The sequence below is a fragment of the Ahaetulla prasina genome, chromosome 5 (assembly GCF_028640845.1).
Source record: "Ahaetulla prasina isolate Xishuangbanna chromosome 5, ASM2864084v1, whole genome shotgun sequence".
NCBI lineage: Eukaryota > Metazoa > Chordata > Lepidosauria > Squamata > Colubridae > Ahaetulla > Ahaetulla prasina.
In genome coordinates this window covers 70152608-70172637 of record NC_080543.1, presented here as the reverse complement: position 1 = coordinate 70172637, position 20030 = coordinate 70152608, and the positions used below count along the sequence as shown (strand labels likewise).

The window sequence follows — 20030 nt, the reverse complement described above, 5'->3', positions numbered from 1 at the left end:
CCAGTACTGCTGTGTGCATGGTGTGTGTGTGTGTGTGTCTTTGCTTCTGGTCTTTTGCAGCAGCCCATGCCTGACATCCCATCCCTGGACAGCTGAACTGGAGTTGGGGAATTCATTCACCCCTTCTGGCCTTGCCCAGGCCGGGTTGGCCAAAGCTGCCCTAGATCGCCTTGGGGGTCGCGTGGAATGACAGCCAATTTCCACTGCTCTTAAAGGCCCCAGAACAGATCCAGGCATTGCCATTCTGAGCCTGATGGGGGCAACTACCACCTCACCTATTGTGGCTCCCAGGCAGGGGTGTCTCCGGGGCATTCAGAGCAGCCGAGGTGCCTGCTCCCCTTCCTAGGGTGGTGGGCGTGGGGCAAGGCACCTTTAAGATGAGTGGCTGGGGACAGAACATCTGCCTTTTAACTATAAATATATTCCTTTTAAAATCATGAGGCCGAAAGCAGAGTGGTATGGGGGGGAGGTGAGTGTGGAATTGAGCCCTGTGCTGGGAGGGGTCAAACAGGAAGCCCTTCAGTCCTAAGTGGTAAGGAAAAGGAATCCCCAAAGAAGACACAGATAACAAACAAATCAAGAATTATAGACCAATGTCACTCTTAAATTCGGATTATAAAATATTTATGAATCTTATGGCGGAATGGATTAAAAAAATACTAAATGATAAGATACACACAGACCAAAATGGATTTCTTCCTAAGAGACAAATTAGAAACAACACCAGAACAGTAATTAATATATTGGAACATTACGAGGCGCATCCAGAAAGAAAAGTTGCCCTTGTCTTCCTGGATGCACAAAAAGCCTTTGATAATGTAAATTGGGAATTTATTATTTGACAAATTAAAGCTATGAAATTCGGAGAATAATTTGAAAAGATGATTGAGTCGATCTATTCCATGCAAAGGAATCTCCTACAGAGCCTCATGAGATTCTATTGATGGTGTTGCTTTGTGCGGCACCGATTTCTGAGGATATGGGGGGGGGATTTCAACGACTCCATCTATTCGCTAACAACCCAGCCGGAGATCTGTGGGTTATTTATTTATGTACTAGTTGAACCGGCTGGGAAGGGACTACCTACCACTCTCCACAAGACTCATGTACTCGGCAGCTGATCTTCTTAGTCTGCGAGAGTCCCCCCTCTCGCAGATGTGGCCCTCCATGCTATCGAGGGCCTACCTTGATGATGGATTTTGGAATCCTGAGAGGTGGCATGCGGCAAAGAAGCAAATTTGGGGGGTTTTAAATTCATTTTTAAGGGGTTTTTAAGGGAAGGGAGGGTGAAGATGGGTCTAGGGGGAGACCCACCAGGGATTAGGGGAGGGATAGGGCCAGATCCTGCTAAGGCTTACAGGTTAAATACTGCAGGTCCGGAGGTGAAGATTAAGGTGGGTGCTCAGTTACATGAGGGCTTTGCTATCAGCACTGTAGGTGGGAGGGGCAGATATGGCGGAAGCGGGGGACCATATCATACCATATTTTTACAGTTCAGCCAATTTAAAATTAGTTTTTTAAAATTGTTCTTAACTTTTGTATTGTTATTTTTTACTTGGCTGTAAACCGCCCTGAGTCCTTCGGGAGAAGGGCAGTATAAAAGTCGAAATAATAAATAAATAAATAAATAAATAAATAAATAAATAAATAAATAAATAAATAAATAAATAAATAAATATCATGTTTGGGGAGTGTGGGAGCATTATCTGTGAACGATCCCTCTGACTTCACCCGTTCCCCGAGTGGCCGGGAGGACCAGCCGCTCTGAATCTGATCGAACACTAGTTAGGTCCTATATTCAGACCTATCTAGTGGTGATAAGAACGGCGAAACGGGAGTATTTCGCCGCTCTTATTGCATCGGCAGATAATCGCCCAGCCGCTCTGTTTAGGGTTACCCGCTCCCTTCTTGTTCAGGGAGCTAGGGACGATCCCTTGCAGGGATGGGCTGAGGACTTTGGAAAATATCTGCACAATAAAGTCGCTCAGATCCGGGACGGGCTGGACGCAGTTTGAGTGGATCTGGGTGGGATGACAGAGGCAGATCTTGGAGATATTGTCTGAGATGGGTTTGATACTGTGGTTCCTGAGGACATGGACAGGATACTGAGGAGGCTGAACGCAACCACATGTTTATTGGACCCGTGTCCCTCTTGGTTGGTGCTGGCCACACAGGAGGTTACACGAGGTTGGCTCCAGGGAATTGTGAATGCTTCTTTGATGGAGAGTGTCTTCTCTACCGTCCTGAAAGAGGTGGTGGTGAGGCCCTTCTCAAGAAGCCTTCCCTGGACCCAATGTTTTAGCAAATTATCGTCCAGTCTCCAACCTTCGCTTTTTGGCGAAGGTTGTTGAGAGTGTGGTGGCGGACCAGCTTCCTCGGTACCTGGAGGAAACTGTCTATCTAGACCCGTGCCAGTCTGGTTTCCGGCCTGGGTGCAACATGGAGACGGCGTTGGTCGCACTGGTTGATGATCTCTGGAGGGCCCGGGACAGGGGTTGTTCCTCTGCCCTGGTCCTGTTAGATCTCTCAGCGGCTTTTGATACCATCGACCATGGTATCCTTCTGTGACGGCTGGAGGGGTTAGGAGTGGGGGACACCATTTTCCGGTGGTTCTCCTCCTTTCTCTCCGACCGATTGCAGACGGTGTTGGCAGGTGGGCAGAAATCGGCCGCGAGGCGCCTCTTATGTGGGGTGCCACAGGGGTCGGTTCTCTTGCCCCTCTTGTTCAACATCTATATGAAGCCGCTGGGTGAGGTGGTTTTGGGGTGAGGTGTCATCTGTATGCTGACGATACGCAGCTGTACATTTCCACCCCAAACCACCCCAGTGAAGCCGTCGAAATGATGTCCCGGTGCCTGGAGGCCATACATGTCTGGATGGGGAAAAACAGGCTCCAGCTCAATCCAGCCAAGACCGAGTGGCTGTGGATGCCGGCATCCCGGTATAATCAGCTGAGGCCATCGCTGACTGTGAGGGGTGAATCTTTGGCCCCCACAGAGAAGGTTTGTAATCTAGGCGTCCTTCTGGATGCACGGCTGTCAGAAGAACATATGACAGCTGTCGCCAGAGGAGCTTTTTATCAGGTACGCCTGATATGCCAGTTACGTCCCTTCTTGGACCGGGATTCCCTATGCACAGTCACTCATGCCCTCGTCACTTCCCGCCTGGATTACTGCAATGCTCTCTACATGGGGCTCCCCTTGAAGAGTACCTGGAGGCTCCAGCTGGTCCAGAATGCAGCCGCACAGGTGATTGAGGGACCGACTCAAGCTCCCATATAACACCTATCCTGTGCAGGCTGCACTGGCTGCCGGGTGCCTTCTGGGTGCAATTCAAGGTGTTGGTTCTCACCTTTAAAGCGCCCCATGGCTTAGGACTGGGTTACTTACGGGACTGCCTCCTGCTACCGGTGGCCTCCCATAGACCAGTGCACTCCCACAGAGAGGGCCTCCTCAGGGTGCCGTCGGCCAGACAATGTCGACTGGCGACCCCCAGGGGGAGGGCCTTCTCTGTGGGGGTTCCAGCTCTCTGGAACGAGCTACCCCCAGGGATACGCCAACTCCCTGATCTCCGGACCTTCTGGCGTGAGTTGAAAACTCTTTTATTCCATCGTGCAGGACTGGCCTAATAGTTTTAATGGGGATTTTAATAGTTTTTAGTATATTCTTTTAAATTTGTTTTTAATTTTTGTATTTATTGTTCTTAATTGGCTGTAAACCGCCCTGAGTCCTTCGGGAGAAGGGCGGTATAGAAATTGAATAAACAAACAAACAAACAAACAGACAAAAGGCAAGGATAATGTTCTGTTTCCCCCCCCCCAAACACTCCCAACAAAAAGTCAGTCAAAGGCCTTCTGCCAACAGTTTATTTACACTTGGTTGGATTCCTACAATTCCTACAATACAATTTGGAAAGCAATAGATTTTTATGTTAATGTACTGAAAGCTGGAAGCCCACTGTCACCAGAATGTAGAAGAAGGGATTTTGAAGAAATAAGAAAAAAGGAGAAAGCAATGAAGCAGGCACAAGACCAAGCTGCTTATACTCAAGGGTCCTTGAGTGGCTCAGACTGTTAAGACAGTCTGTTATTAACAGCAGCTGCTTACAATTACTGCAGGTTCAAGCCCCACCAGGCCCAAGGTTGACTCAGCCTTCCATCCTTTATAAGGTAGGTAAAATGAGGACCCAGATTGTTGGGGGCTATAAGTTGACTTTGTATATAATATACAAATGGATGAAGACTATTGCTTGACATAGTGTAAGCCGCCCTGAGTCTTTGGAGAAGGGCGGGATACAAATGCAAATAAAAAAAAAGTTATGGAGGAAGATTCTTTGCAAGTGTTGGATATATCTAAAGAGGGAGAAGTACTAAAAGAAGAAGTAAAAGAACAAAGGATGACGAGAGCAGCTACTAAACGCAAAGAACAGGAAGTTAAGCTCCAACAAATTCAAGTGGCAGAGGCTACTAAAACAGAAGCTGTGGGAGGAGCAAGACCCAAAGAAAAAGCGGAGTTACATTGGGTGTTCCAGCTTCCCACTGCCAAGAATGTCAACTAGTTTTTTATCCTGGAATGTTAATGGTTTAAATTCACCACAGAAAAGAAGGAAGATATTTCATTATTTGAAACAATTTAAAAATGATATAGTTTGTTTACAAGAAACACATATTAGAACTTTGGACCAAAAATATTTGATTAATTCAAAGTTGGGTACACATTTTGTTGCTTCGGCTTTAGAGAAAAAGAATGGTATAGTTGTCTATGTAAAGAAGGACCTAATAGCAAAGTTAATTGAGACAGATAATCAAGGAAGATATATTGCAATTAAACTGTTATTGGAAGGGAAAAAGACACTTTTAATTGGAGTTTATGCTCCTAATCAACAAGAATTTTTTAAAAAATCTTTACATAATAAAATAGTACAATGGGATTATAAATCATATATATTAATGGGCGATTGGAATGGAGTGATGGATACCTGGAAAGATAAAAATGGTCTATAGAATATTTCAAGTCGTGCAAAATTGCCAAAGGCTTTTTTTGATATGACGGAAGACTTGGAATTAAGAAATGTTTGGCGCGAACGCAATACTGAAGAGAAGGATTTTACCTTTTTCTCTGATAGACATCAATCTTTTTCCAGGATTGACTTTATATTAATTACCAATGATTTGTTTTCTAGGGTGAAGAGAACCAAGATATGTTCAAGAATTTTGTCTGATCATAGTCCAGTTTGGATTGAATTTGAATGGGAAAAGGGAATTAGGAAATCGTGGAGACTGAATGAAAACTTGTTTAAATATGAACAAAATGTAGAAGAGTGTAAAAAACAAATGAAAGAATTTTTTATTATGAATATACAAAAGAGTACATCTATTGAGATGGTTTGGGACGCAAGTAAGGCTTTTATGAGAGGTGTACTTATACAAATGAATAATAAATATAGAAATAGGTTGCAAAAAAAAAAAAAGATTGGAATTAGAGGAGGAAATTAAAAAGAAGGAACAGTTACTTATAAATAATCCAGAAGACAAGAAAACAAAAGAATAATAAATATCTTAAAAGGACAGTTTAATATGATGATGGCAGATCAAGTGGCAACTAATTTACAATATGTCAAGCATAATACGTTTAATAATGCTAATAAGCCTGAAAGGTGGTTAGCTTATTTAATAAGGAAGGAGCAGAAATCACGTATAATTGGTAAGATAGAATATAGAGGTAAAGAAGTATTTCAACAAAATTTGATTAAAAAAGCCCTTTTAGAATTTTATACAAAATTATATGCTGGAGATTTGATTAAATATTTGATTAAATATTTCCCTTCTGCACATGCCCAAGATGGCACAGCGATGAGGGAGCAGTGTCCAGCGACGGCCTTGGCCCAGCTGAACCCGGGCCGGAGGGCCCGTTTTTGGTCCCTCCGAACCTTGGCCCAGCCGGAGGATCTCCCCACCGACCTGGTGTGATAAGGCTGGGTCCAGGGGAGGCCTGTGGAGAGCGGTGCCCACCATTTAAGTTCCGGCAGGAGATGGCGGCGGTGGAATTCCAGCAGTGGCATTCAGCGGCGGCGGCGGAGGCCCTCTCTTGGCCGGCCCGGCCTGGAGGGCCTTTCCCGAACTTGTGGGGAACTGTGGCCCCCACGTACGGTCGAATGGGAGACAGCGGCGGCGACGGCGGCGGCAGCGGTGGTGGAGTTCCGGCGGCGGTGGCAGCGGCCCTTCCAGGCCCTTTCCAGGCCGGTTCGATCTGGAGGACCCGCCCTTCGGCCTCTTCCGGCCCTGGCCTTCGGATGTTCCAGCTCGCCAGCCTGAGGAGAGGGGCTGGCCTTTTCACAAGACCTGGGGTGAGTCAGGCCCCCCGACTGGAGTCCTGCGGTGAGGACAGCGGTGGCGGTGACAGTAGGCGACGGCGGCGTGCCGGCGACGGCAGAGGCAGCAGCTGCAGCGGTGTCACGCTGTAGGACGCTGGGGACCCCCATGGAGCGCAAGCAGGCCCATGGACCATCTGGCCAGCTCAAAAAGAAGACTGTGGCTGGCGGTGAAAGGAGGTCAGGACGGGTACGGTCCGTGTTGTTGGGTTGAAGGGGATGGCGACGTTGGTGGTGGCGGCATTGACGGTGGCAGCAGTGTTGGCGACGACGGCGATGGCAGCAATGCTGGCCTACCCCATAAACGACTTCATTGACCTCCCCATGGAACCCCTCTGAGATGTGGGGCAGCCGAGGCGGCGGAAGCTTCTCCCTCTCTGGGGGCCCTTTGGGAGACTGGGTGGCTGGATTGGATGGGAGCCGCAGAAATAGCGGCTACCCTAGACCTTTATTTCCATCTGATCTTCAAATTCAGCCATCTAAGTTCCAACTCCTGGAGAAACGGCTGTGGTTTTACCACTTGACCTACTCATCGGCACAACTTCTTGGTCTGCAAGATGCCTCCCTCTTGCAGATTTGGCCCTCCAATCTATCGAGGGCCTACCTCAATGACGGATTTTGGAATCCTGAGGGGTGGCATATAGCTAAGAAGGGGCTTAGAAATTTTATAACATTAGGTTTTAAAGGGTTTTTAAGGGGAGGGAGGGTTAGGATGGATGGGGGGGGGGACACCCATCAGGGGTTAGGCTGGTCCCTTCTAAGGTTCGCGGTTTGGAGGTCATTGAAACGGAGGCAAAGGATGAGGCTAAGACTCAACCATGTATGGGCTTTTCCATCGGCACGGTACGAGGGAGGGGCAGATATGGCGGAAGCTCATATCATGTTCAGGGGCTCATATCATGTTCAGGGAGTGCGCGCTAGCTGTTTGCGAGCGATCGTGCACTCCGGGCCCCCAGGCTTTACTCGTTCCCCGAGTGGCCGGAATCCCTAGAACCTGGACCTTCAGAAGATGCTGTGCAATGCCAGGTCCGTGATAAATAAAGCCCCCCTCATATCCGATCTTATTCGAAAGGGGGGTGCAGACCTGATGGGCGTTTCGGAGACCTGGTTGGGCACAGAAGGGGGGGTGCCCCTTACTGAGATGTGCCCACCAAGCTTCCGTGCATTCCATCAGCCGAGGGCCCAGGGTAGGGGTAGGGGGGTAGCGGTTATTATTAATGAAGGTCTGGAGCCGAGGGAGGTCACTGTCCCGCAGATAGCCGGATGTGAATCTCTCCTTGTGATGTGGGGTCACGGGGTGCAGGTGGGCGTGCTGATTGCGTACCTGGCTCCTTGCTACGTAATAGCAGCTCTGCCCGAGCTGTTGGAGATGATAGCCGGGACGGCGGTTGATACCCCCAGACTGATGGTTATGGGGGATTTCAACCTGCCGTCAGCGGGCGAATCTTCGACGACAGCCCGGGAGTTCATGGCTTCCATGATGGCCTTGGACCTGATCCAGATAGTAAACGGTCCCACCCACATCGGGGGAAACACTCTGGACTTGATTTTTGCCTCGGGACAGTGGCTGAACGATCTGGACTTAGGGGATTTAATTATTAAAACCCTGTCATGGTCAGATCATTCACTCTTTCAACTAGACTTTCGAACTGCTGTACCACACCGCAGGGAGATGGAGCTGATTCGTTGGTTCCATCCCAGGCACCTGATGGACCCAGAGAGGTTTCTGATGGAGCTTGGGCCGTTTCCCGGGGAGCTAGCCCATGGCTCGGCCGAAGAACTGGTTGCCGCCTGGGAAGGGGCGGCGATGGAGGCTTTGGACCGCGTCGTGCCTTTGCGGCCTCTGACCCAGCGCCGAGCTCGACCAGCTCCATGGTATACCGAGGAGCTGAGAGAGATGAAGCACCGGAAAAGATGCCTAGAGAGTGATTGGATCCAGCCGCTCTGAATCCAACTGAACACTAGTAAGGTCTTATATTCAGGCCTATCTAGTGGCGATAAGAGTGGCAAAACATAATTATTTTTCTGCTCTTATTGCATCGGCAGATAATCGCCCAGCCACCCTGTTCAGGGTGACCCGCTCCCTTCTTACGCAGGGGGCTCGGGAGGACCCCCTGCAGGGTCGTGCTGAGGATTTTGTACAGTATCTGTCCGATAAAATCGCTCAGATCCGGGACGGTTTGGATGCTGATTGGGTAGATTCGGGTGGGATGACAGAGGTAGTTCTTGAGAATGTTATCTGGGGAGAGTTTGATGCTGTGACTCCCGAGGACATGGACAGGATACTGAGGAGGCTGAATGCGACCGCATGTTTATTGGACCCGTGTCCCTCCTGGTTGGTACTGGCCACACGGGAGGTTATGCGAGGCTGGCTCCTGGGAGTTATCAACGCTTCTTTGTTGGGGGGCATCTTCCCCACCGCCTTAAAAGAGGCGGTGGTGAGGCCCCTCCTCAAGAAGCCTTCCCTGGATCCAGCTGTATTGGCAAACTATCGTCCAGTCTCCAACCTTCGCTTTTTGGCGAAGGTTGAATATTTTATGAATATGAATATGAATATTTTAATTTGTATACCGCCCTTCTCCTGAAGGACTCAGGGCGGTGAACAGGCAGATAAAATACAGATATACACAATAGTTAAAACATCCCTTAAAAAACTGATTTAAATTTGCCCAAATATTAAAATAACATACACCCCCATAAAATTACAAAACTTTAAAAACCCATCAAATTCAATTAAAATTTAAGATAAAAATCAAGCTAGTCCAGCCATACGAAATAAATAAGTTTTAAGTTTCCGGCAAAAGGTCCTAAGGTCAGGTAGTTGTCGAAGTCCGAGGGGAAGTTCGTTCCACAGGGTCGGAGCCCCCACAGAGAAGGCCCTCCCCCTGGGGGCCGCCAGTCGACACTGTTTGGCTGACGGCACCCTGAGGAGTCCTTCTCTGTGGGAACGCACCGGACGATGGGAGATAGAGGCCGGCAGTAGACGGTCCCATAGATAGCCCGGTCCTAAGCCATGGAGCGCTTTAAAGGTGGTAACCAATACCTTGAAGTGCACCCGGAAAACAACAGGTAGCCAGTGCAGTCTGCGCAGGATGGGTGTTATGTGGGAGCTCTGAACCGCTCCCTCAATAACCCGCGCAGCCGCATTCTGAATGAGCTGAAGTCTCCGGGTGCTCTTCAAGGGGAGCCCCATGTAGAGAGCATTGCAGTAGTCCAGGCAAGAGGTAACGAGAGCATGAGTGACCGTGCATAAGGTTGTTGAGAGGAGGAAACTGTCTATCTAGACCCGTTCCAGTCCGGCTTCAGAACTGGATACAGCACGGAGACGACTTTGGTCGCATTGGTGGATGTTCTCTGGAGGTCTTGGGAAAGGGATGTTCCTCTGTCCTGGTCCTTTTATATCTCTCAGCGGCTTTCGATACCATCGACCATGGTATCCTGCTGCAACGGTTGGAGGGTTTAGGGGTGGGGGGCACCGTTTATCAGTGGTTCTCTTCCTATCTCTCGGACCATTCGCAGACGGTGTTGGCAGGGGGCAGAGATCGACCTCGAGCCGTCTCACGTGTGGGGTGCCGCAGGGGTCGGTTCTCTCGCCTCTCCTGTTCAACATCTATATGAAGCTGCTGGGTGAGGTTATCCGTGGTTTCGGGGTGGAGTGCCATCTGTACACTGATGATACTCAGCTGTACATCTCCACCCCGAACCACCCCAACGAAGCCGTCGAGGTGATGTCCCGGTGTCTTGAAGCCATGTGCGTCTGGATGGAGAAGAACAGGCTCCAGCTCAACCCCTCCAAGACAAAGTGGCTGTGGATGCCGGCGTCCTGGCACAGTCAGCTTAGGCCATCGCTGACCTGGGTGAATTATTGGCCCCCAGGGAGAGGGTGCGCAACTTGGACGTTCTCCTGGATGACCGGCTGTCCTTAGAGGAACATCTGACGGCCATCACCAGGGGAGCATTTTATCAGGTTCGCCTGATTCGCCAGTTGCGTCCCTTCCTAGACTGGGACTCCCTATGCACGGTCACTCACGCCCTCGTCACTTCCCGCCTGAACTATTGCAATGCTCTCTACATGGGGCTCCTCTTGAAGAGCACCAGGAGGCTCCAGCTAGTCCAGAATATGGCTGCGCGGGTGATAGAGGGAGCACCACATTGCTCCCATATAACACCTCTCCTGCGCGGCCTGCACTGGCTGCCGGTAGTCTTCCGGGTGCAATTCAAGGTGCTGGTTATCACCTTTAAAGTGCTCCATGGCTTAAGACCGGGCTATTTATGAGACCGCCTGCTGCCACCGATAGCCTCCCATCGACCTGTGCGCTCCCACAGGGTGGGACTTCTCAGGGTGCCGTCGACCAAACAATGCCGGTTGGCGGCCCCCAGGGGGAGAGCCTTCTCTGTGGCGGCACCTGCCCTTTGGAATGAGCTGCCTCCGGGGTTGCACCAACTCCCCGACCTCCGGACCTTCAAACGCGAACTTAAGACCTTATTATTTCACCGTGCGGCCTAAGCGAAATTTTTTAAATGAAAATTTTAATGGGTTTTATGTCGGTCTATGACCATTTTAGTTTGATTCGGCTTATTGTAATTTGGTTTTTAATCTTGCTTTTAAATTTGTGTTTGTATTTTTTGTCAGTTTTAATATGGCTGTAAACCGCCCTGAGTCCTCCGGGAGAAGGGCGGTATAAAAATTAAATTATAAATAAATAAATAAATAAATATAAAGATATAGATATAGAAAGATATTTACAGGAGCAAGGTATATGTGAGTTTACAGTAGAGTGAAGGGAAGAACTGAATCAACTTATTACTTCAGAGGAAATAATTTTAGCAATTAGACAGCTTAAAATCGGGAAAGCGCCAGGAACAGATGGATTAATGGCCGTTTGCAAAATGAATTTGCAAAATGAAATGGTAGAACCATTGAAGGAACTATTTAATAGAATTCAATTAGGAGGGGAAGTGCCTCCTTCATGGAGGACGGCTTTTATTTCATTAATACCAAAGGAGGAGCAAGATTGTAATAAACCAGAAAATTATAGGCCAATATCACTATTGAATACTGATTATAAGATTTTTGCTAAGATATTAGCAAATAGATTAATGCCAGTTATGTGTCAAATAATTCATATTGTTCAATCAGGATTTATTATGGGTAGACAAAGGAGATATAATATGAGATATATTGTAAATCTATTGGAATATTTAGAAAGGAACAGCCAAGTCTCAGCAGTGCTCTTTTTTCTGGATGCTGAGAAGGCTTTTGACAGATTGCACTGGCAGTTTTTATTTAAATTAATAGAAAAAATGCAATTTGGGGACTATTTTATACAAGCAATTAAAGCAATATACCAGAAGCAAACAGCACAAATAATAACTAATAGTAGTTTAACAGAGTTTTTTAGAATTGAGAAAGGGACAAGACAAGGATGTCCTTTGTCTCCATTATTGTTTATTTTAACTTTAGCAATTTTATTGAATAGAACATGTGGTGCAAGCCAAATAAATGGAATAAAAATTAAACATCAAGACTATCGATTAAGAGCGTTTGCAGATGACTTGGTTGTTACTTTATCTCAACCTATTCATTCTGCTATATATTTGAAAGAGAAATTGATCAATATGGTAAGGTATCTGCTCCATCCTGAAGGTGAGCTCCAGAGTTTCCATGTGCCTCTGCTGGCCTGAGCACCCTACCCTTTAGATCCCAAAGGGGACAACACCCGGCGATGGCGGTGCTCCAGGGGGACAGATGTCCCGGGGCTGCCCATGTACACCGCAGAGCAGCAGAGGTCTTGGCCCCAGCACGGTGGTCTCTCAGAAGCGGCACATCTCCCCATCACAGCCTAAATGTGGAACTTGAGGCAGAGAGGGTCAGCAGGAGGCATGTGGGTGGAGTCCCCGCAGAAAGTGAGAAGCAGAAACTGATGTATCTCACCGAAGTGAAGGGTGAGCGGGCGGCATGTGGGTGGAAGGATGATGAGAGCCAGGCGCAAAAGGTGGCCAAGCCTCGCTGTGTGCACCTTGAGGTAGCCCTTTGCTCAAGCACTTTACCTTTGCAGGCAACCACAGTGAGCAGAGTGGGTGAGGCACAGAGATCAGGTGAGCCGCGTGGCCAGCATGGTAGGTCATGGCGAAGGCAGGCAAGCGGGTGAGGCATGGAGATCAGCTGGACCAAGGGGACCGCATGGTCTGGGCAAGCAAGAGAGCAAAGGAGCAGAGAGCAGCTGGGCCGCAGGCATGACTCTAGGCACCAGCCAAGAGCAGGTGAGGCAAAATAAGTAGTGTCTGGGTGGGGCGGAGAGGGGCAGGGCCAGCCAGTGGTGGCATTTGCCGGTTTGTTGAACTGCACAGAATCTTAACTATCGGTTTGCCCAAATCAGTGAGAACCGGCTGAAGCCCACCTCTGAAATTCATACATGGTAAGACAGAATGGCAGTTTCTATATAGATTATAATCTTAAAATAACTATTTGGATACTCAAAGAACAATTTGAAAAATATATTATTTGAGATTAGGTCTGCATCATGCTGTGGCTAGATATACTTAAAATCTTTTACAGCTTTTATTTTCAGCAACCTTTAATGACATAAAACTATAAATGTGGAAGAAATGAGTATTCATCCAAGCTATGTAGCATCTGCTTTTCATAATCAAAACAACATTATGTCATCTAGAATCCAAAATATATTTTTCAGCTATGGAGTTCAAAGATTGGTTAGATAAATTGATTGATCCATTTTATGGCTAATTCATTTTATCAGAAAGCATATTATTTTTCTGCAAGTCTCCTGCCCCCCAAAACCAAGCAATACTCTAAAATAACCTCATTTAAATTTCTGCATATTCAATTTATAAAATATGTTTTTAATATTAGTATAATTTTATTCCAAAAGTAATAAACAGATTTTAAAAGTAGCTTTTTTTCTAAAAATAAAGCATATATAAAATTGTTAGTTCAGGAGATTCTGCTCCTAACCATAGTGTAAGCAAAAGAAGATATTTGCCTGCTGTTTAGATACCACTCAGCAGGAAATGCACCACATGCTCTCAGTGTTTCCAAACACCATCCTGTCCTGTTCTATAGTACATATGCCCACAAAACAAAATGCAATGTGTATAAGTTTGGCCAAATTAGTTTGATAACTTAACACAGAAAAAATAATAATGTTTCTGATAGTAAAAATGCAGTCATAATGCATTAACTAACATTTTGTTAATCTTTCATGACAGCCAGTTTAACGTGGATACTACAGTATGCTTAATCATAGGCTGATTACCACTGAAAAATGTTTACTGGATTTGTATAATGAAAACATGGTTGAGTTTTAACAGCAAGCTATCTTCACAACTTTATTTCTGTAAATAATTACTTTGCTGTTCATGATGATAATAGATGGCAACTGAAGTATGAACCAATATCATTCAAAGGAATGGAATCCTCGTGGTTTCAAAGCCAATTAAATTAATTACCTGATAAGCTCCCAAAAGTTAAGCATTATGTTTAATACTTACTTGATGTAGTAGGGCACTTTGTTTGGTGATATGGCCCTTTCCCATGGGCCCTGGACAGAAGCTGTTAATTTAAAAAAAACAACACAAAAATGGAACATAAAATCATCACAAATGTATTTAGTTCAAGTTCAAAGCAAATATTATTATTACTAATTATTATTATCTTAATCTTTATGATTAAAACATTAGTTCATTGATGTAAGTCTCTTTACCCAGTTGTCCATGAAGACAGGAAGTACTAAATGTGTTCTGTTTTAATCTTAGTAAAATTTAATTTATTCACTTGCAAAAATAAACGCAAAATCTTTTAGTTATTAAATAACAGAAACAAACAACAATATCTCCCTATTCCTGGTCCTTGGGAAGGACTTGATAGGTGGATAAAAATTCCAAAGCTATTCTAACCATCTGGCTGTAATAATAATAGAATCGAGAACTTGATATGAATGGAGGCCAACACCAGATAAATAACTGGCAATGGTGATTGCACATTGTTATGAATATAATAATGCCATGAAAGAAGTATTATGTATGAGCCGTGGTGGTGCAGTGGTTAGAGTACTTTAGGCTACCCTTTCTGATCACCGTCTGCCAGCAGTTTAGCAGAGCGAGTGTTGTGTCTGCGCCCCCCGGGCCGGGCCCCCTGCCAGAAAGTGACTTGGAAAGTGAGGGGGAAGGGCCGTCAGGACTTACCTTGGGAGCACTGGCTCCCCTGGCTCAGCTCCAGGAGCCAGAGGCAGGCCAGGTGGAGGAGATAATGAGGCCTCCATCCCCTGACTCTTCCCCCCCCAGGCCACACCTCCAGACCCAGCTGATGGCAATCAGACCTGACTGGACCTAGGTTTCATAGGCAGGAGAGGCGGAAACAACAGAAGCAGGGGTGGGGCAGGCCTAGGAAGTGCTGAGTCATGGAGCCACACCCCACAGGATATAAAACCAGCAAGAGCTGCTATGCCTCTTTGTAGCAGGCAAAATCAACTGCTTAACTAGAGCTGAAGTACTGTTTGTTCCTGGATGACTCATCGGCATCAAGGAAGATAACAGAGTCACTTGGCAGATGTTCGCTAGTTTGCTGCCAGAGCTGATAGTGCCGGCTAATTAAGCCATCGCTCGGACGGAGGCAAGGAGACAGAACAGAACAGGACAGAATCTCATCAGGCTTAAGGTTGACTCAGCCTTCCATACTTCCAAGGTCAGTAAAATGAGGACCCAGATTGGTGGGGAAAATATGCTGACTCTGTAAACCGCTTAGAGAGGGCTGTAAAGCACTGTGAAGCGGTATATAAGTCTAAGTCCTATTGCTATTGTGATGACCCAGGGCATGGCACAGAGTTAACACAAACAGCTGGCAGTTCAAACCACCCTTTTATTGCTCCAAATCTCCCTCAAACACTTGTTTCTGGCAAGTCCCTGAGCAGAGTGATAATAAACCCACACACAAATGCCCAGCACTGTCTGCACCAAGGCTGCATGGCAATAAATCCCAAATATATTTGGCAAAATAAGAGCAAAGCAAGGAGTTCAGGGAGCAAAAGATTCAGATAATTAGTCCAGAATGCCAACAAGGAATGCAAGGACCTTTGGCAAGTTCAAAGGTCGGCCCACAATGCTTCAGGAACTCAGCCTTTGTTCCTGACAAATGCCCCTCCCCACAGCGTCTCCTTAAGTATCATTCCCCAGGTGTGCCTGGTGAAGCTGGGGAGGGCACTCTCCTCATGAGTGGCCAGCTCTTTCTGCATGGATCATGCCTTCCCTGCACTCTCTAAGCCCTTGCATCAGGAGGGAGTGGTTCTTGCTCCTTGTCTGAGCTCTGTCTCTCCTGTTCATTCTGCCATTCCACCACTAAAAGATTCTAACGGTAAAGAATGCAATGACGAAACAGTTAAAGCAAACCTCTTCAACATATTCTTTGGCTCAGTTTTTGTTAACAGCGATGACACATACCCGACATTCCCAAGTCGTACCAGCAATGAGTACGACGATTTAACACATATAGATTTCACAGAAGATAATGTTGGAAAAGCTCTTCATAACTTGAAACCATCCCCATCTATTGGACCCGATGGACTATGTGCATACTTCTTAAAAAAACTTTCCACTAATATAGCAGAACCCCTAAGTATAATCTTTGATAAAATTTTCACGACCAGTTCCCTTCCCAAACTTTGGTCACTAGCCACAGTCATCCCAATCTTCAAAAAAGAAGACCCCAGCGTAGTTGAAAATTACAGACCAATCTCTCTGTGCTGCGTCACATGCAAAGTAATGGAATCAATCATCAACCAATCCATTACCCTCCACTTAGAAACAAACAACCTACTCTCTAATAAACAATTTGGTTTCAGAAAAAAATTATCATGTAACTTACAACTTCTCCACTGTAAAAACATATGGACTACAAATCTTGATCAAGGCAAAACAATAGATGCAATCTACATAGACTTCTGCAAAGCTTTTGACTCAGTAGTACATGATAAACTTCTCCTAAAACTAAAATCCTATGGCATTTCAGGACCCCTTCACAAATGGATATCTGCTTTTCTGTCTAACAGACAACAAGTGGTCAAAATTGGCAATGCTCTATCAAATCCTGTTCCTGTCAAGAGTGGCGTTCCTCAAGGCAGCGTTCTTGGACCAACACTCTTCATACTATACATAAATGATCTTTGTGACCATATCTCAAGTAATTGTGTTCTCTTTGCTGACGATGTCAAACTATTTAACACCACCGACAATACATCTACCATTCAAAAAGACCTTGATCATCTAACCGCTTGGTCTAAAACTTGGCAACTCCAAATCTCAATCAGCAAATGCTCAGTCTTACATATTGGAAAAAAGAACCCAAACACTAAGTACATGCTTGATGGACATTACCTTACAGATGACCCCCACCCTGTTAAAGACCTTGGAGTTTTCATGTCAAATGATCAAAGTGTCAAAGCCCACTGCAACTACATTGCAAAAAAGGCTCTAAGAGTTGTAAACCTAATCTTGCGTAGCTTCTTTTCCAAAAACACTATACTACTAACCAGAGCATATAAAACATTTGCTAGGCCAATCCTTGAACACAGCTCGCCTGTCTGGAACCCATACCACATTTCTGACATCAATATAATTGAATGTGTCCAGAAATATTTTACAAGAAGAGTTCTCCACTCCAACAACAAAATACCTTATCCCACCAGACTTGAAATCCTAGGCTTAGAAAACTTAGAACTCCATCGCCTTCAACAAGACCTAAGTTTAACTCATAGAATCATCTACTGTAATCTCCTTCCTGTTAAAGACTACTTCAGCTTTAATTGCAATAATACAAGAGCAACCAACAGATTTAAACTCAATGTTAACCGATTTAATCTAGATTGCAGAAAATATGACTTCTATAACAGAATCATAAGTGCTTGGAACACTTTACCTGACTCTGTGGTCTCTTCCCATAATCCCAAAAGCTTTAACCAAAAACTTTCTACTATTAACCTCGCCCCATTCCTAAGAGGACCATAAGGGAGTGCATAAGAGCACAAACGTGCCTACCGTTCCTGTCCTATTGTTTTTCTTTCTTTTCTTTTTTTCTTCTTATATATATATATATATGCTTATACCTCCTTATATTTCCTCATATATATGTTTATATACTATATAATCTTTTGTGTGATGCTTATATATATTGTTATGACAAATAAAATAAATAAAAATAAATAAGTAAATACCTCCCTGCCTCTAGGCCTTATTACTTCCGAAAAGCCTTGCCTGGACTGACTCTGCCCTTCCCCAGTTTCCTTCAAGGCCAACGGAGCTGACCTCTCACTCGCTGTCAGTTCTTGTTCCAGCTCATCTTCCGCTGCAGATTCAGACTCCGACAGGGGCATGACAAGTATATTGCACAGCATGTGATTTACATTTGTATTCTATAATTCTGTTTATATAGGTAATTCACAAGTTATGACTGTAATGGAGTCTTCCCATCACAGTCATTTGTCATAATGGTCATAAAGTGAATCAGTTACATGATCAATTAAATTTTACAATACTTTTTGTGGTGGCTGTACAGTGGCTGTCAAGCCCTGGGGAAATCAGGAAATTCAGGCAGTTCAAATGAGTATAAAGATTTAGAATAGAATAGAATAGAATAGAATAGAATAGAATAGAATTTTTATTGGCCAAGTGTGATTGGACACACAAGGAATTTGTCTTGGTGCATATGCTCTCAGTGTACATAAAAGAAAAGATACCTTCATCAAGGTAGAACACTTACAACACTTAATGATAGTCATAGGGTACAAATTTAACACTTAATGATATAACACTTAATGATAGTCATAAGCTACAATTAAGCAATCAGGAAACAATCAATTACAGTATAAATCGTAAGGATATAAGCAACAAAGTTACAGTCATAAGTGGAAGGAAATGGGTGATGGGAACAATGAGAAGATTAATAGTAGTGCAGATTTAGTAAATAGTTTGACAGTGTTGAGGAAATTATTTGTTTAGCAGAGTGATGGTGTTCGGGGAAAAACTGTTCTTGTGTCTAATTGTTTGGATATGAAGTGCTTTATAGCGTCATTTTGAGGGTAAGAGTTGAAACAGTTTATGTCCAGGATGTGAGGGATCTGTAAATATTTTCATAGCCCTCTTTTTGATTTGTGCAGTATACAGGTCCTCAATGGAAGGCAGGTTAGTAGCAATTGTTTTTTATGCAGATTTATTGAAAGTTTAAACTCTCTATGAAATCTGAGCTACTAATGGTCAAGGGAAATGAGCAGGAATTAAGAGGCATTCAAGGTGGCATGGACTTAGATATCTTGTGGGCATGCAGTGACTCATGACTTTTCCTCAACCTTGGGACTTCCGGGTTGACTTCACGGTGCTGTGGTTCAGGAAAATGGAGCTCCGTTTTCTTGGACCAAATTTTCACATCTGGAAGCCGGTAGAGGTGAGGTCTGACCCTGGAGGGGTCGGCTCTGTAGAGGGGATACTCTTGGGGTAACAGGGAGAAATGCAATCTCCCATTACAGAAAGAGGAACCCCTTGAAAGAGACCAGCAGTAATGGTCGGATCAGGAGATGTGATGGCCTGTTTGAATGGTGAAGGAAGCAAGGAGTGAAAGCAGCGAGAAGTATTGGTGGCAAGAGATGGGACAGAGTGAGTTGCCAGGTTTCTTCCCTAATCTGGCAGAATCTATGAACTGATTGAGAAGTCAGCCTCCAAAGAGAGAAAAAGCGGCGCTTTGGCGGTGGAGGGCCGTGGTGGCTCAGGCTGTAAGATAGCCTGTTATTAAAACACAGCAGCCTGCAATTACTGCAGGCTCGAATCCCACCAGGTCCAAGGTTGACTCAGCCTTCCATCCTTTATAAGGTAGATAAAATGAGGACCCAGATTGTTGGGGGGGGCAATAAATTGACTTTGTAAATATACAAATAGAATGAGACTATTGCCTTACACACTGTAAGCTGCCTTGAGTCTTCGGAGAAGGGCGAGATATAAATGTAAATAAATAAAAAAAAGTATTGAGAAGAAGGTTGAAAAGAGGAAAGAGGGTGATTGGAAGAGTTGAAAGGAAAAGAAAGAACTTTGGAAACTGTGGTAAAGACTGTGATTGAACCTGTGGAGATTGGGAGTGATTGATTGGAGACTGTGGACACAAAACTGAAACAACAAGTTCTGGAATGTGAAGTGAAGTGACAGTAACAATGCATATTTGCAGGAGCAGACATATTGGATGAAGGACTTGGAAAGTAGAGAACAGAAGAGATGTTATACCATGTGGATGGTATAACGAAGTAGGACAGTGAAAAACTTACTTAAAATCAGTAGAAAACTCTGGATAGGGAAGATTAGTGGCCAGATGTGTATACTGTATATTTAACAGTAAAAATTATGATGTATATTTAGACCTTTTATTAGCTTTATTTTTATTATTTAACACCTAACTGATTCTTGGTGGTATATAATATATGATATAGTATATAATTAGATAATTGATTAATTGATTAAATTTACTGATTAAGAGAAAATATTGCATTAAATCTGAGTGATAAAAGTTAGTTTTAAATAATTTTTTTGTTTTTGTTTACATTTATACCCCGCCCTTCTCCGAAGACTCAGGGCGGCTTACAGTGTATAAGGCAATAGTCTCATTCTAT

General features: G+C 44.9%; 1 protein-coding gene across 11 annotated transcripts in view; it reads right to left on the bottom strand.

The window, feature by feature from the left end:
• Window positions 1-20030, bottom strand: part of DMD (dystrophin) — a 1918566-nt gene that overhangs the window by 273411 nt on the left and 1625125 nt on the right. For all 11 annotated transcript variants that reach the window (XR_009155503.1, XR_009155504.1, XM_058186507.1 and 8 more), the window contains one exon: window positions 13882-13942. Coding sequence is in view for 9 of the 11 variants with exons in the window: in XM_058186507.1 (XP_058042490.1) it covers window positions 13882-13942 (61 nt within the window). In the remaining 2 variants the exon portion in view is untranslated. The remainder of the gene's footprint in view (window positions 1-13881; window positions 13943-20030) is intronic.